Source organism: Lipophrys pholis (genome assembly GCF_963383615.2).
Source record: "Lipophrys pholis genome assembly, chromosome: 13".
In the NCBI taxonomy this organism is placed as follows: domain Eukaryota; kingdom Metazoa; phylum Chordata; class Actinopteri; order Blenniiformes; family Blenniidae; genus Lipophrys; species Lipophrys pholis.
Genome location: NC_137632.1, coordinates 293208 through 310749, shown reverse-complemented (window position 1 = coordinate 310749; position 17542 = coordinate 293208). Strand labels below are relative to the sequence as shown.

Sequence of the window (17542 nt, the reverse complement as noted above, 5' to 3'; positions counted from 1 at the left end):
TCTACACGAGGGACGGACCAACGTCTGTACTTGTTAGGAACCGACTGAATTCAGTCGGTTCTACAGAGTCTCGATTCATGTCAAATCAAATGGTACCATGTTTCGGCCCCTCCCTCCCTGTGACTGGGAGGGAGTGGAAGACGAGGCAATTTTCCGAGCTGGATTTCAACATTTCTTAATACATAAACACACAAAAAAGTAATAAAAAACTGGGACAGCTGATTACCGGTATCCATTCCCAAATACTGGGTTTCGGTTCAAATGTGAAAGGTACCATATTGTTGATATCCAGAGTTTACACCACCGACTTCAGAGTGTCGGATCGAGGCGTCTTAACCAAACACAATGGGAGCATGATGTGATTATCTACTATTATTTTGAAGATGATGTTGTGTTAAAGAACAGTGCAGCTCAGAGGAGCGATAAAAGAAAAGGAAGTGCCGTTTTTTATTTTCATTGCAGCTATACCCATTAAAGCACCAGTAAATTTTACATATTAAGAATTTTCCGTGCATACAAAGGCTTTTAAATCTCATTCCCCTGTGCCATATCACAGGATGAGCCTTCATTATCGTGTGTTTTATTTTGGTTGAAACACACACACACACACACACACACACACACACACACACACACACACACACACACACACACACACACACACACACACACACACACACACACACACACACACACACACACACACACACACACACACACACACACACACACACACACACACACACACACACACACACACACTGTGTCCTGCTGTGAGAGGAGCTTAACAATGCAGAATGGTTCTATTAATTATTGTCTAAAACAGTCCCAAACAAAACTGTAATTTAATCCTGTTTCAGCATTTATGGTTAGAACTGCAGTATTTTAGGAAAATTACTGAGCAGGATGAGAAAAGAAAATGGGCCGAGGTGCTTCGGCTTCCAGATGTCTCACCAACACTGCAACCGAAGGGTTCTGTTCACATCCGGATGTTTGTGACACACATTTATCTCTTTGTTCTGGCAGCGCCGGCCTGCAGACGGCGGTGGCTCACACTCTGATGTGACTGCTGCAACGCGGCACCTACACTCTCTTTATACCTGCAGACGGTTCTGTAGCGGCGTGGCGCTGAAGTTATGTGCTAGCTCGCATTGCGGAGCCGGCGGCGGCGGCGGCGAGACCTCGCCGACAAGAAAGAAAGACGACGCATCACTCTCTGTTACACAACTACAGGGCAGGAAGTGGAGGAAGAAAGGAGCAAAAAGCTTCATCATCTCACCTTCATCTTCTCCCTCGCACGCACACACACACACACACACACACACACACACACACACACACACACACACACACACACACACACACACACACACACACACACACACACACACACACACACACACACACACACACACACACACACACACACACACACACACACACACACACACACACACACACACACACACACACACACACACACACACACATCCTCTGCTCAACATTTCTCTGTGCAGTCCAGAATGATAAGTGTGTGTGTGTGTGTGTGTGTGTGTGTGTGTGTGTGTGTGTGTGTGTGTGTTGCTCTTGCTCCCAGCCTATCCACACCCGGTCCGATCAATGATTTATCAGACCTGTACAGAGGATTAAAAATACATTGCCTGTTGCCTGGATCACAGTTTCCAAACATCCTGAGTTCCCCTGAAATCACTCTCCTGTCTTTATTGTGAAAATAATGCACCTTAAATGAAACTAATCCACTCATTAACACCGTGAGAGCTCCTCTGCCAATCCTCCAAACTCCGCCTGATGAACACACCGAGCCAAATGGGAAGATTATCCGATTTACTGCACCTCTACCTTCACAAAATACACTTCATCTTGCATGGAAAATTGGATTTGTGTGATTCTTGAAACAGGAAGGTAAATATAGTTCTCCATGTTTTGGTCTGGTGTTATTCCAAACAGTCAGCTCCTAAATAATGTTGGACAACACCGTGTCTGCACTGGAGGGAAAACAATCACAGCTCGGAGTTCATCTACCATCTGAAGAAGACTGTGGCCGCAGCTAGAGTTTAGAAATTACGTTCAGCAAACTACTTTTTAATCAGACGTGCTGCACAAACCCAGATGTTTACGTTTAAACTGCTGTGGAACTCCTCACTCAGCAGTTTCCTTTAAAGTTGCATGTAAATAACAATAAATCCAGTTTAGGTGGCAGTATTTGTTTTTATTGGAAATAAGGCCCCATTTCACGTTTGAACAGCAACGTTTTGAAAACGATGTAGTTAGTATGATGGGCCACCAGTGGGTGCTGTTTGTTGTTTTTGTAAAGAAAGCACATGCTATGAATGTTAACAATGGCGAGTACTGATATTGCAATTACTTTCAGCCCGGTGACTTTAATTCTCGAAACGGGAATCAGTTTCGACCAGGGCTGTCAAACATAAAGCCCGTGGGCCAAAATAGAGCCGTGGACACGAGACAAGTGAGACATCGGTGATGCTGCCAGGAACGATAGCGACGAGCTCAAAGCCCTGCTGTCAGGGTGAATTTGGTTCCGGCTGCGCCACGACAAAGAAAAGCTTTAAAGCTTAAATCTAAAGTTTATTCTGGCACCATTTTACCAATCCGTCTCACTACACATGAAATTGTGCTGAATGTGGTTCTGAACTAGAACCTGATTGCGAATGAGACACATTTACAGACAACCTGAATAATACACACTATCATGCTGTTGTAGATGCAAAACAAAGGTTCCTCCTTCCCCTTCGAGGACAGTTTATTTTGGGATGAGGCTGTCACACATGTTGGCGGGTCCCACTTCTGTTTAGGTCAAACACTGATATTCTCCACCTGCACTGTCAAATCAAGCCCACAGAACCCCCTCCAGATAGAGTCGTCAAGCAGCAGCTGTCAGTCGCCTCGCAGCCATTTAAGAAACCACTTGGCAGAGGAGGATGAATATGTACTCCATGAATATTTATGAGAGCCTGAAAATATATATGTTATTTGCTGTGACGAGCAGCGGGAAGAGTGTGTGTCTGAGATGGATCCATAATTGCAGCTGATTGAAGCTCTGAATGAGGGAAGATCACATGGAACAATCTGAACGGGCCCACCTTGGTAAATCTACCTTATATCACATGCAGTGGCCTGCATGGACGAGTGAGCCGGGTCCACTGCTGTGAACGCTGCACAGGCAGTGTCCTCGCCGCCGCAGGGCCAAATTATCCTATCAAACTCTGTCACGCCACCATTTCTGAGCTAAAGCTCCGGCTAAATTACAAGGGGAAGTTTTTCCCTTTCTCAGTACACAACGTGTCAATTTCACTGGAACCTAATTTGCCCACTGTCCGCCTCTTATTCTCAGTAACTGCAGGGCTCCAAATGGATTTTCTTTTTTGTGCAAACAACAGAGTCCGTAGGTTTTAGGAAGTTAGTGAAACCGCAGAGGGACAAACAGCTTCTGAACGCTGCAGAACTTTCCCTTGGAAAGACCGGAAACATACAGTCAATTCACAATATGTAAGATGTTTTCACACCGACATGGAAACACACAAATACATTTAGTGAAATGATGTTAATGTCTTGATGCAATGAGATTTGATCAGTCTTACCTGTGCAGTAAAAGGTGAGGAAGAAGAGGAGCAGGCCCGTGACCAGGTTCCCCAGGAAGGTCACAACGCCGCAGGTGATGCCTTCAGGGACCGGGTACACCGTCTCGATGAAGAGCTCGAAGAAGATCGGCACGCTGCTGTTGATGAAGATGCCCACCAGGATGCAGGAAGTGTACAGGATGGCTGAGAAAGGGCAAAGAAAATGTAAAAGAAATCACTTTTTTAGTTTATTAGAAACTTTTAATGCAATGAAGGATCAACATTTCATCCCAGCAATTTTCTTAAAAAGATGTCACTTCGGTGAAATTTATGGAGGAGCAGTGCAGATTTATGCCGCTCCCCGCCGCGGTTTACTCAACCAATTATTTGGTGCATCACGAAGATTTACGACAAACCTTCACCCTTGAATATTTCTTTCAAAACGCCTTCCTTCCAAGGTGGCAATTTACAGGAAACAAGACCAAACTGCAGCTCGTGCATGGATGGAAACAAATAGCTAAACTCACACATTCGGCTTCACCTGGTCTGTTGTTTGACTCTGCAAGTCAGATTCACTTCTGTTCTTCAAACTGCAGCTAACTTTATGGAACAATCCTTCAATATAGCTCAAATAGTTGTGTTTTCAGTGGCTTCGTGTAAACAGACCCCCAGAATGCAAATGCAATGTTATACTGCTGCAGTGTTGACATAGAGAGAACAGTACCAAAGAGCTGCATTGTTAATGAAAACTTGTAAATGGGACCTAAAGGTGGACATGGGATTTTAGTTTACTTCCTTCATTATAACTGACCTGATTATTGGTGGAAACAGGCGATAAGTCAAAGACACAAAAACACAGTTCAACATTGTGTTGATGTGATATTAGAAGAGGAAATTAAATGTTCAAGTTTTAGAAATAAATAAGAAAAGTCACAGTCAGAAAATAAACTCCATCTGATGGGAATCTAAAAGTAATTTTAAAAATGGCACTTGCAACATTAAATACACATATAAGTATCCCGTATCAGCAAATACCCAATCGTACCCAAAAGTGTGATATCATAAACATGGCAGCATTTCATTAAACTATCCAATCAAATGTGCTCTTAAAATACAAATCTGAGCAAGAAATTAATGTTGCACCTCAGGACATATTCAGGCTATAAAAACTTGCTGAAGTTTGACACCCAGCTCGATGTCCAACTTTCCAGATGGAGGGACTTTCCCCTAAAGTTGGGGACGGTGTGAGAGAAACAGCTCTGGCAATTCCATTTCAATTTCCTTCCTAATATATTGCTGTTTTTAGCGTGCCTGCATGCTCCATATTAAGATGCAACTCATTTCATGGATTCTACAGTATATTAAAATCAATCTAAAAAAAAGCTTATAGCCAGAATCCACAGGTGTTCTCACAGTGAGCAGCTGCTTCCATTTATTTCTATCGCATGATGAGAATTTGCGTGAACTCACAGGCTGCGGCCGGACGGATTTGTATGTACTTCATCGAAGTTAATCGAAAAAAATCCGAACAGAGTAAAAATCTATTTCTCATACATTTGTGTAATGCTTGTGTACTTCCATTAAACATGCATTTCACAGTCCAAAGTGTGTGTGTGTGTTCATGTTTGCAGAGTACTCAGGTACTTTTCAGATGTGTGGCTAAAGCTCAGGCGAGTCTCAGTGCTTGGTCTTTGGCTGGAGACGAGGTGAAACGTGTGAATGTGTATTTAGAGTGAATGTGCAGGGAGATTAAGCCATCACCCCTGGAGCATCGCAGCACCCTCCATCTCCCTTATCACAGCAGATTGCTCCAAATGAGCTCCCATTAGCCTGCACGTCCCTTTAATCACGCCACCTCAGAGGACCTCTGCATGCCTGTGACCGGGACACCGCTCGGCAGCTATCAAAGCCTGTCGTCTTTCTGCTCGTCTTCTTACAGTCCTAATGAAGCTCTTTTATCAAACACATCGGCTGCTACACTTTACAGCTCGAGGAATGAAAAGTGTTGCAGTGCTACCACTTCCTAAAAGGTAGAACAAGGTCTGTCGTGGGGAGGACATCAGGTATTCACAAATATAGACAGAGCTCGCCCTTATGTGATCACTGGACCACAATCCACTGTTTCTCTTGCTAAATCGGATTCACTAGACTGATAGTTTTTACAGGTTCAGCAGGCTTAAACCCTTTGATGTTTGCATACAGCAGCTCTTTGAGGTTAAGGTCTTAATAAATTATAAATTAAATCAAGCTGTTGCGAAGAGATCAGGGAGGTCTACCTGATAAAAAGCTAAAGTATTGCTATCGCGATATGAATGGAGGACATGAAGTGAATGTCTTTGGGCTTTGGGGTTTGAACTTCCAGCACTCCAGGATCTTTCTCTGTTTAAACTAAACTACAAAAAGATCAATCATGCAGCAGAAAAAGTTCAGAGTGTGTGAGAAGCTTGTGAGGGACTGGGGAAAAGTAGAGAGACTGTTCCTGAGATGAAAAAACAAAGAAGTCTATAATCATGGGCTACGTGTGAGTTCAGTCCTCACAGTCTGTCCCACACTGAGCTAATAGGCGCGTTTGGCAGGTTTGTTGCAATATCACACAACCTCGCCTTATACGAAACGCCAGGTGGGTGAACAACATTCACCGACTGCCAGTGTCTGGGATCAGAGGACACGAGCTGGAGAGAGAGCAGTTCCAGGGCTTGGAGAATGATGATGGATGATGATGACAAGAATTAGTGGCTTTAAATGACATGCTGGTGTGCTTATTGGTTTGGCTTCGGAAACGGCAGCCAAGTCCACTAATGTCCCTAATGGGCTTATCACTGGCATCAACTAATGGATTGATTCAGCTGGATAGACACTGAGGCTCTGTTCACACCACAACGTTTCCCGTGACAACGTTTCCCGTGACAACACCTAATCAGTTATAAAAAGAAGAGTGTTTCCACTGCAGCAGCAGACACAGAGACAACGATGTAGTTAGTCTGCCAGGCCACAGGAGGGCGCTGTTGCTTGATTTTGTAATGAAACTACACAGACGTGTGCAGAGAACAAAACACTATAAACGTGAAGAAACTGGAGAGAACCTGACATCCTAGTGGACTGATGAGGAACCGGATGATATCAGGGAGAGTCTCAACTATTAAACTACTGATCTGGAGGAGAAAACTAGAATATGGACCGCGGGGCGTACCACTACGGGTCGTACCGCTACGGGTCGTACCACCGCTGTGGGTCGTACCACTACGGGTCGTACCGCTACGGGTCGTACCACTACGGGTCGTACCGCTACGGGTCGTACCGCTACGGGTCGTACCGCTACGGGTCGTACCGCTACGGGTCGTACCGCTACGGGTCGTACCTCTACGGGTCGTACCACTACGGGTCGGCCATGTTTGTCTACAACTGGATGATCAGGAGGGAGGGGGGGAGGGAGAGAGGCTCAGTAACAGGCTCTGTAGCCTCCATCAGTCTCTGCAGGAGGGAACAGTGACCATGAAAGAATCTTCCTCCTTGGGAGCCGAGATAAAAACTTCAGGGATACAGTGGATCAGAACACCGGCGTCGTGTAAACAGAACCCCCAAAAGGGAAGGAAGTTTTGTGGATACACTCGTATTCGTTGTGGTGTAAACGGGGCCTAAAACACACCTCTCATTCCAGCACTTCCAATGAAAAGGAAACAATAAGATTTAATTCGTGACTTCAAACTCTCAAAGTGTTTGAGGTTACATATCATTTTTATTTTATCCCAGCAGATCATGTTGGTGTTTGTAAAAGCAGAAAAAGAAGCAGAACTTTGATCTGATTAGTGGTTTGGAAATAGAAAAGCGTTAGATTACTCTTTACTGAAAATACTGGTCACATGAGAGTGACGAGTTACTTAACGCATCACTGGTGGTCATACATATCCATATCAGGATTTTCAAATATAAATGTGAAGAAATGAATTAATATAAAGATCCTAAGATGCAGTTTTGAACGAGATCCGAGTCCGTATCAAGATCTGTGTGAGATAAAGCTGCAGTGCTCCTACCTGCAGTGGAGGGGAGGTGGGTGACTCTGCTCAGACAGGTGAGGGTGAACCAGGTGGAGGACAGCGAGGCTCCTGCCAGCATCAGCACCAGGATCAGCTTCAGCATCCCACGGATCGAGTCTGCAAATCTGAAAGGAGGGAGGAAGAATGTGAGACGGGCAGCATAAATATATAAAAAGACAAATGCAAAGTAAACAAAAAACCCAGACACGATGAGAGGGAGAGTAAAGGCAGCTGCTGTGTGAGAGGCATCATTCACAAACAATGAGCAGTGATGCAGTTCCTCATTGTCTGTTTCTTCAGTGACTTGTGTCATAATCTATTACTGGAGACATGCATTGTTTCGCAGAGAGGGCAGATTGTTTCCTTCCCCCCGACTCGTTTTCTGAGTGCGTCACTTGTACTTGTCACCAGACAAGAAGACACTATTCCGAAAGCTGATTCAATTTGTCTCACCAGCTAAGCAGGCAGACTTGAGATCCACATTGTGTTATATTGTGGGAGACAAGCCATCGGGCCGTTTTGCAAATCCTCTCGAGTTCCGTGGTTTTCTCTTTGTAGCCTTTTCTAAACTCTCATAGTTCATTAGCTCCTGTGGGTATGTGCATATGTGTCCTCGCTAAAAGATTAGATGAAGCTACAGAAGCCCGTAGCACAGACAGACATTAATTACTTTTGTTTTGTTGCTCAGAGACAACATGTTTGAGCAAACAGGGCTGAACTCGACAATCAACCTAATGCAGAAGTGGAGAGACGCGCTGGAAATGGTTGATTAGTTCAGCTGGGGTTGTGAAGCCCTGTCAGCCTGCTGAGGCCAGGGGATGAGGGGAAACAGCCTTTGGATGGATAATGAGAACGTCTCCACTCGTACTGTTCCAGGGTGACATTTTTAGATGACATTCAGCTCTCTGGGGGCTTCATGAGCTGTCATTCAAAGACCTGACACATTAACTGTGCGCTCACAGAACATCAGATCGGAATTCCTACCTATTGAAATCTAATCTCCAGACACGAAGTGGCAAAACCCCGTCCGTTTTGTTTCTAATGATGACGACTGGAGCGCTCACTTTCCTGTGTGCAGGAGGGGGCTGGCTGTGCTGAATGAGACCTTATAGTCTGGCGGCCAAGCACTTGCCGCCACACCGAGATCTCATTTCTCTGACCACAATCACATCTCTGAAATGTGCATCACCCATCTGCCACCGACTGGCCCGAGTTTGCAAACCTTTAACCACCCGGAGCGCCAGAGACCCACAAAATCCTCCGCCTGCACCCAGCCAAGCCTTCAGTTCTTTGCTGAAGAGACCACAGGCTGCTTTTCTGTTATTTCCACTTCGATTCTGGAAGAAAATAGACTTTGAGTAGTTTATTTCCTACACTTTGGATTCATTTGATAAAGTTATTGATCATCAGTGCAATTGTCCTGAGAAAGAAATTGTCCTGTGACCAAACTTTTGCTGTTTGTAAAGAGGAAGTGTAATCATATCTGTGTTTCTTACTTCTTAAATCTACTCTATGAAATCCAAATCCAAGATCATTGCTGAAGAAATGGTGAATATGCTGTGAAAGCAGAGCACCTTATTTCCCTGAAGAAGTGTGAAATATAAACCAAGCACAAAAAGTGTTGGATGGATTCTTTCTGTTCCTGTAACATTGTTTCTTGCCAATAAATCTCATAACATTTGAAAACCTGCTTCCATCTTCCAAATGGAGCTCGTTTGTTAGGAAAATGCAATTTTTTGGTGGATGAGCAGAAGAGATTAGAAGAGCTTTTACTGCTGCTTTTAGGTTTTTGTTTGTTGGCTTGGATGATTGAAGTCTGAAGAAACAAGACATATTGGTAATTATTTCATCGAGCAAACAGCGAGTGGAAGAGCCATGCAGCCAGAACCGGCTGCCACCTCCTCCACATGGTGAGCGCCAGCCTGCTAACGCACTGCTGGATCCCCTTCAGAAAACCAGTGCCGGTCATCTCAGCACAAATGGCCCGCCCAACAGGGTTGAGGCCAGGATGGCAGGCCACTCAGTCATCTAAACATGCAGATTGTGGAGGTGGTCTCTCTGGGGTCCGGTCCAAGGCCGGAGACACGGGATCGTCACTATCTGTGATCTCTCCCTGTGTCGACAGGCGCCAATCAGACACCTGAGTGACCAAAAGCTTAAACGGAGAGGACGGCAGAGACCATTTGGCAATTCTTTTTGGATGCCCACATGTTCCTCACAAATGGAGCACAATCTAAAAGGATATCCAGTAATCCAGCTTTCCGATGGTAAAAGATCCACTGACAAATAGCATCGATCAACAAAGGAAGTTCTACCAAACACAAATGATGGTAAAATGGGAACTGGATTTCACTTATAGAGCAGGTTTCAGTTTTCCACAGCTTGAGCAGCCCCCAAAGCGCTTCACACTATTGATCACACACACACACACACACACACACACACACACACACACACACACACACACACACACACACACACACACACACACACACACACACACACACACACACACACACACACACACACACACACACACACACACACACACACACACACACACACACACACACACACACACACACACACACACACACACACACACACACAGAAAAAGCTGCCATGCAAAGTCCTCAGTCCATCCATTGGGAGCAATTTGAGGTTCAGTGTCTTGCTCAAGGACACTTCGAGAGGAGGGGGGTTGGGACTTTCTATTGAGAGACGGCTGCTCTTCCAATGGATCCACAGCTTCCCCAAATTACTTTACTTATGTTTTCTTCTTCCTGAGAAGTTGAAACGCTTTGTGCTGTGTGAGAGTATGACGTAAGATTCAAGCTCTGCAAAACTGTCCTACTTCCTCTTCACATTGGCAAACTCAGCACCTGATGTATGAACGGGATGCAGAGGACGTTGTAGTAAATGTACACTCTGTTGGGAAAGTGCAGTTAAATTCAAAAGAATGATGAGCACATCCCCTCTGGAATCCTCCTTTGTGGCTGATGCTTTGCTCAGGTACAGAAAAAGATCGTCATGCAATGTTCGGTCTGTCCCGTTGACGTGGAGACGGGGAGGTGGTCCATTTCAAAAATGTCGCTCTCAGCAAGCTGTTTTCACAAAGAGCAGTTTTCACCAACACACAACATTCTTTTTGTTTGAGGAAACAGTCAAAACACAACAAATGTTTAACCTTTTCACTTGAAAATGTCATGTAAACAAGACATGAATCACACACACACACAAGATCGAGAAAGAATTTCCTGAATGAAAATTAGAAGACAGCTCTCGTCCTCAGAGGCTCGTACGTCTGCTGTAATGTAACTGGTGCTCGGTTAGACTCCTCGTTGAGTAAAGAGGGTCGTGTCATCTCATGAGGTAATGTCAGAATTAAAAGCCTATCTCTTACACTGCTCTAACAGGATTTATTGGTCATAAAGAAACCATCGTTTAAGTCGTGAAGAATCAGATTTCATTTTCTGCTCTCTGGCGCCTGCGGGGAATGATGAAATATCATCATTAGTATGATATTATCATTTTGTCTACATTTGAGTCGGGGGACATGCCGCAAATATCTAAACAGACGGTTTAATACGGTGACCAACATGCAGTCACAGACTGTCCCTGTTTGCAGGCAAAACAAATTAGACAGAGGCTGATACTCATTTGTGTTCGTTCCATCTCATCTCATTAACCTGGAGTATTGTTGAGCTCAGACCTCCGTGATGTGGAGGAGAATAACCTGGTTCTGTTTTGTGCCCCCTCATTCTCACGCTCCCCCCTCTTCTCCAAGCTTGTAATGGGAAGATAACGAGTGAGGCTTGTTACTTATTCTTCGCACACTCCTCTTTCTGTGGGGAAGGAAAAAACACCACACACTGCCACTGTCAGCCAGTCAATGTCTGTCTGGGCCACACAATTAAGCAGATGCCAGATTGTTTGTCAAATGTTTCCGTGATGGGCGCCACACCTCGGAGCGTCCACCGCCGCTAATTGAACCTGCAGCATCAAGGTCCCTGCCACTCAACGGTCCACTGCCAAGGCACGGGATACAGTGTTTTCCAGCCGGCGTTATTCTTCCTTCTGGCACACGGAGAGTACTAATTCTCAAAAAATGAGCCTCGCTGGAGAATAGCCGACTTGAAATGTGACACTACAACACCTGCAGCATAAAAGCTTTTTTGTTTTGTCCTCCTCAACATTGGCACAGGATTAGTTATATTCCCACTTTAGCATGTTGTGGGTTGTGGGTGAGGGAGACGAGGGACAGAGATTGTGCTCTGCTTGGTTCATTACCACAAGCTTTACGGGGATGGACTGTAATGGTGCTGCGTTGCTGCTATAAAGATAAAGAAAGGGAGGAAAGTGGAGAGAACATTCAGCTTTAAGTGAATGGAAGAAGTTTGAAACTAAATTAGAGCAAAATGCTTTGTTATTTCTTTTGTCTTTGCTGGAATAAAAGACGTTCCATTGAAGACTTCTCGCCACATTGGATCGAGGGGAACATCACAATCACTGGTGAATGGAAATAAAGTCATTTTGCAGAGACTAAAGGCTCCAACAGACTGCAGTCTGAGGAGCTGCTGCACTTTGAGACGTTCATCTGATAAAATTAGTAGGTTTGACTGCAATGCTGCTGTATGACAGTCATAACACTAAGAATGGGAACCTGTTGGTCGGCGATGTTTATCATCAGTGTTGTCAGGAAAAAGATAAAACCAAGAAAAGAGTTGATGTTTTAGGACCATTTCACACGACAACGGTGCTTGGAGCCACTGAAAAAGCAACTTTTTGAAAATAGTTCCCAAGGTGGAACTTTTAGAACAAAGTTTCCTCCGTGGTGTCTCTATTCTCCTGTAGTTTTATTTTGACAGTCACCGTTATAACAATTAAACATGGTACTTTTATTTTGACAGTCACTTTAATAACAATCCAATTTGGTGGTCTGTCCATTAGAAGGTCTATGTTCTCCAAGTTTTAATGTGTTCTGTTCTCTGCTACACGTGTGATTGTTTTCATTAAAACCAACAGCGCCCACGAGTGGCCCAACATACTAACTACATCATGTTTTTAACTTTTCGGCTATTGCAGTGTAAACGGACATCGTTTATCAAAACTCTGCCGTGTAAATGTGGAACTTTTTTTATGAAATGAAAAACGCAAAAATTATGCGTTTTGACTTGAAATGACAAGAAATGAGTCGCATTTAGATTCATTAGATTCATTAGATTCAACTTGGCGTTCAACAAAAACAGACCTAGATTATATAGCCTGGAAGGATAGCTTCAAAACTTATAAGAAAGCTCTGAGTAGAAGTAGAACTAATTACTACTCATCCTTAATAGAGGAAAACAAAAACAACCCTCGGTTTCTTTTCAGTACTGTAGCCAAACTGACCAAGAACCAAAATAGTGTTGAGCCCACCATTCCTAACAATATATGTAGTGAGGACTTCATGAAGTTCTTTCAAAATAAAATTACAACGCTTAGGGATAACATCCATCAAACCCTACCGTCCGTTAGCCCCATAACAGAGGAACTGGTTAAACCTAACAGTCATCTGGAATGCTTTCAGCAAATACAACTAGTCCAACTAAATTCCCTTATTTCTTCTGCTAAACCAACTACTAGCCTGTTGGACCCAATTCCTACTAGAATTCTGAAAGAGGCACTGCCACTAATTAATAATTCTATACTCGCAATTATTAACCAGTCTCTATCAATAGGCTATGTGCCCCAATCCTTTAAACTAGCAGTTATTAAACCTCTCATTAAGAAGCCAAACTTAGACACAAGCCTTCTCTCAAACTACAGGCCCATCTCCAACCTTCCTTTCCTGTCAAAGGTTCTGGAGCAAGTAGTGGCTAAACAACTCCAGGATTATCTGCAGGAGAATAATCTGTTAGAGGACCTTCAGTCCGGCTTCAGAATGAACCACAGTACAGAGACTGCTCTGCTAAAAGTTACTAATGACCTTCTAATGGCCTCAGATAGAGCTCTTCTATCTGCTTTACTTCTTCTGGACCTTAGTACTGCATTTGATACTGTCCATCATAATATACTCTTAAGGAGATTAGAAGATGCCGTCGGCATTAAAAACTTAGCCTTAAACTGGTTTAAATCATATTTATCTGACCGCTTTCAATTTGTTCATGTAAATAACAAATCTTCAATACATGAAGGGGTCCGGTGTGGAGTACCACAAGGCTCCGTCCTCGGACCCATATTGTTTAATCTCTATATGTTACCACTCGGAAATATAATTAGGAAACACAGCATTAACTTTCATTGTTATGCAGATGATCCTCAGCTCTATTTATCAGTTAAAGCCAATCAGGCCGACCAACTTGTTAAACTAGAGTCCTGCCTCAGGGACGTTAAGTCCTGGATGTCTATCAACTTCTTAATGCTCAACACATCCAAGACTGAGGTTCTAATCCTAGGTCCTAAAAAGCTCAGGGATTACTTTTCAGATAGTCTGATTACCTTAGATAATATTACCTTAACCTCTAACAGTGATATTAGGAACCTGGGTGTTATTTCTGATCAGGATCTGTCCTTTATGTCCCATGTTAAACATGTCTCCAGGACAGCCTTCTTCCATCTAAGGAATATTGCAAAAATGAGAAACTTCTTGTCCTTCAAAGATGCAGAACAAATGCTTCCTGCCTTTGTGACTTGAAGATGAGATGATTGTAACTCCCTAATGTCAGGATGTCCAAACTCCTCTGTTAGGACCTTACAGCTAGTGCAGAACGCTGCTGCAGGTTTACTAACCAGAACTGGAAGAAGAGAGCACATCTCCCCAGTCTTAGCATCCTTACACTGGCTTCCAATTAAATCTAGAATAGAATTCAAGATCCTTCTGATCACATATAAAACTCTTCATCAGAAGGCTCCGTCCTATATCGAGAAACTTCTAGAAGTTTATCACCCTCCACGAGCCCTTGGCTCTGAGGATGCAGGACTGTTGGTAATCCCTAAAGTCCATAAAAGTAAAACAGGAGGCAGGAGTTTCAGCCATATGGCTCCTTTACTCTGGAATCAACTAGCAGCCTCGGTCCGAAAGGCCGACACCATTAGTTTATTTAAGAGTAGACTAAAAACATTCCTATTTGATAAAGCTTATCCTTAGGAATAAAATAGGAATAAAATAGGAGCACTAAGTTGAGCTGCTATAGGCCTAGACTGCTGAGGGGATTTTTTCTCTCCCGTTAAAGGGAGGAACTCTACATTTGGAGGTTCTGTTTCTTGTCTTTCTTTCTTTCTCTCTGTGTAACAACATTACTGTAGACACCAGACACTGCCGCCGTCTTTTTTATCCCTGACAGGAGGAGAGCAGGATCCAGGGGATCAGACCCAAGACTCACAGAGTGGAGTTACGACGGTCCTACTACCCGACCCCCCCCACAGCACCGGGACCCCACCGCAACGGCACGGCCCTTAAACTCCAGACTGAGATTGGCTCATCATCAGACCAACGCTCATCATAGACTTTTCTTAGTATTTGTACTTATCTGGCCTGTCTGCCACTCTCTCTCTCCCTCTTCTTTTCCTCTCTCTCCCTGTCCTATCCCATGTACTTCTCCCCCCAACCGGTCAAGGCGGATGGCCGTCCTTCCAGAGTCTAGGGTCCGCCCCACGGTTTCTTCCTGAAGAGGGAGTTCTTGAACTTCTCTCCATGCGAGGGAGTTTTTCCTGGCCACTGTTGCTTGTTACACCTGCTTGCTTTGGAAGGGTTTAGTTGGGTCCTGTTGTACTCTATCATTGTAAGAGGCTTTGAGATGTTTGTTGATGTGATTTAGCGCTTTACAAATAAAATTGAATTGAATTGAATTGAATTCATGGAAAAAAAGTTTGATATAGAAGTAGATGGATTAGGTGGTGGTGGTTCATCATTTTCATGGCTTTGGCTTCGCGAACGAAGATTCATGAAGGAGGTCCACCCCGTTTTCTCCCACAAGACCTCTCGTGGCTCATAAGTCCAATGCGAGCACGGCAGGCTCGGCTGCAGTGTCGACAGATAAAGGATAGGTCATCTGGGTCTGATGGCTGTGCTATCCGCTCTTTCCCTTGTTGTCTCTTTACAGCTAAGTTGCTCCTACGTTCACTCTCAAAGGTTGAGGCGGCTACGTTGATGGTGTGACGCCATCCAACTCGATCCTCTGCTTGTGTTTTCCACTCGCTTGGGTTTAAACCACAGATGTTGAGAGACTTTTTGAAACAGTCCTTATATCGTTTCTTTGGAGCACCCCTGTCCCGGTGACCACTCGAAAGCTCGCCGAACATGGTGATCTTTGGTAGACGATGATCTTCCATTCTAGCTATATGTCCGGCCCAGCGAAGCTGTGATTTTAGAAGCATGGCTTCGATGCTGCTTACTCCTGCACGTTCCAGGACCTTGGTGTTGGTTCCATAGTCCTTCCAGTGGATGTTTAGAATGGTGCGCAGGCATCGCTGATGGAAACGTTCAAGGAGACTGATGTGGCTGCGGTATGGAACCCAGGCTTCTGAACCGTGGAGAAGGGTGGTAAGAACAACTGCTTTGTACACACTGATCTTAGTGTTGGTGGTAGTGGTTCATCATTTTACCTCCATGGGAACTGGCAAACATTTGCTTTGGTGCTTCAATCAACTACAAAAACAGAGAATATACAAATATGCCTATATGAGACTATATATGAGACTACAATGCATATATACTAAATGTATAGTCAAGGGCTCAAAGACTACATGTCAGGAAAACTCTTCTGTATTTTGATAGATTCAGTTTTTGTATGTGGGTGAAAGTTGGTGCGTCCGATACGTTTGGCTTCACTATATCGATTTGGAAAATCATAAAGTCAAAAAGGAGAAAAAGAAGGGCTCACAGTCTTTCTTAGAGGAAATCTGGATGAGCTCCAAACATTAAAAACAAGGGTTGGGAACCAGGCCAACAGGAAGCTTTCTAAATCGTCCCCCATCTATCAAAGGAGAAATTCTTAACTTTCACAATCAGAGCCTCTCCCAAAGTCTGAGTACCTGCACATTACCTTCAACTTCGGAGTACATGAAGATATCTGAGTGGCCAAACTGCTTGGATGCTTGCTTACAGACATTCTGTCAATCTTCAAGGTGTTTGCAGATATTGTTTTATCGTATCATGAAATAATATGATGTCAATAAAATTTACCCTGCGAGATGTATTCACGATGAAGTCATAATTGTAATTGGTTTGAAATAATAGTTTAAATTGAGATTATATAATGTCAAAATTTAATTCAATCCAGTGTGTGATGTGTCAGATACAGTAGTCCACAGCCTGCCCCATTATGTGTCGTCTTTGACACCAAACCACAATAAAAAAAGAGTTTGGAGTTTGAACCTGATAAAGTAAGTTTTTTCTTTTTACAAAATACACATTTCAGAGCTGATTCACCACATTTCCCAGAATTAAGTCACATTTGTCAAATAAATAACTAAAAGCAGCTTCACTTTCAGAAACATATTTGAGGTTTTCTGGTGAAGTAGTGGGGGCCGCGCGGTGGAGCAGTGGTTAGCCCTCTCTTAGGCCGGCTGCTCGGGGGTGGGTTTGGGCAGCGCGGGGGGTCCAGATGGGGCAAGGTCCAAGCAACGGGGGGACCTCCCTCCCTCACAACCATCCCAAACTTACATCACCTTACTTCACTCTACAATAGGGAACAGGGTGACGGTGTCTAGGCCCGATGGCCTCGGGGTGTTGCTACAGGCCCCACCCCACACACACACACACACACACACACACACACACACACACACACACACACACACACACACACACACACACACACACACACACACACACACACACACACACACACACACACACACACACACACACACACACACACACACTCCTCATGAGATGTGTTACTGAAGTTTCTTGTTTTCTACCAT

At 44.1% G+C, this 17542-nt stretch overlaps 1 protein-coding gene across 2 annotated transcripts in view; it reads right to left on the bottom strand.

Annotated features, from left to right (window-relative positions):
* slc49a4 (solute carrier family 49 member 4) overlaps nt 1-17542 on the bottom strand; it is an 82102-nt gene that overhangs the window by 13991 nt on the left and 50569 nt on the right. For both annotated transcript variants that reach the window (XM_080479060.1, XM_080479059.1), the window contains 2 exons: nt 7631-7758; nt 3621-3803 (listed from right to left, as the gene is read on the bottom strand). In XM_080479060.1, coding sequence (XP_080335186.1) covers nt 3621-3803; nt 7631-7758 — 311 coding nt within the window. The remainder of the gene's footprint in view (nt 1-3620; nt 3804-7630; nt 7759-17542) is intronic.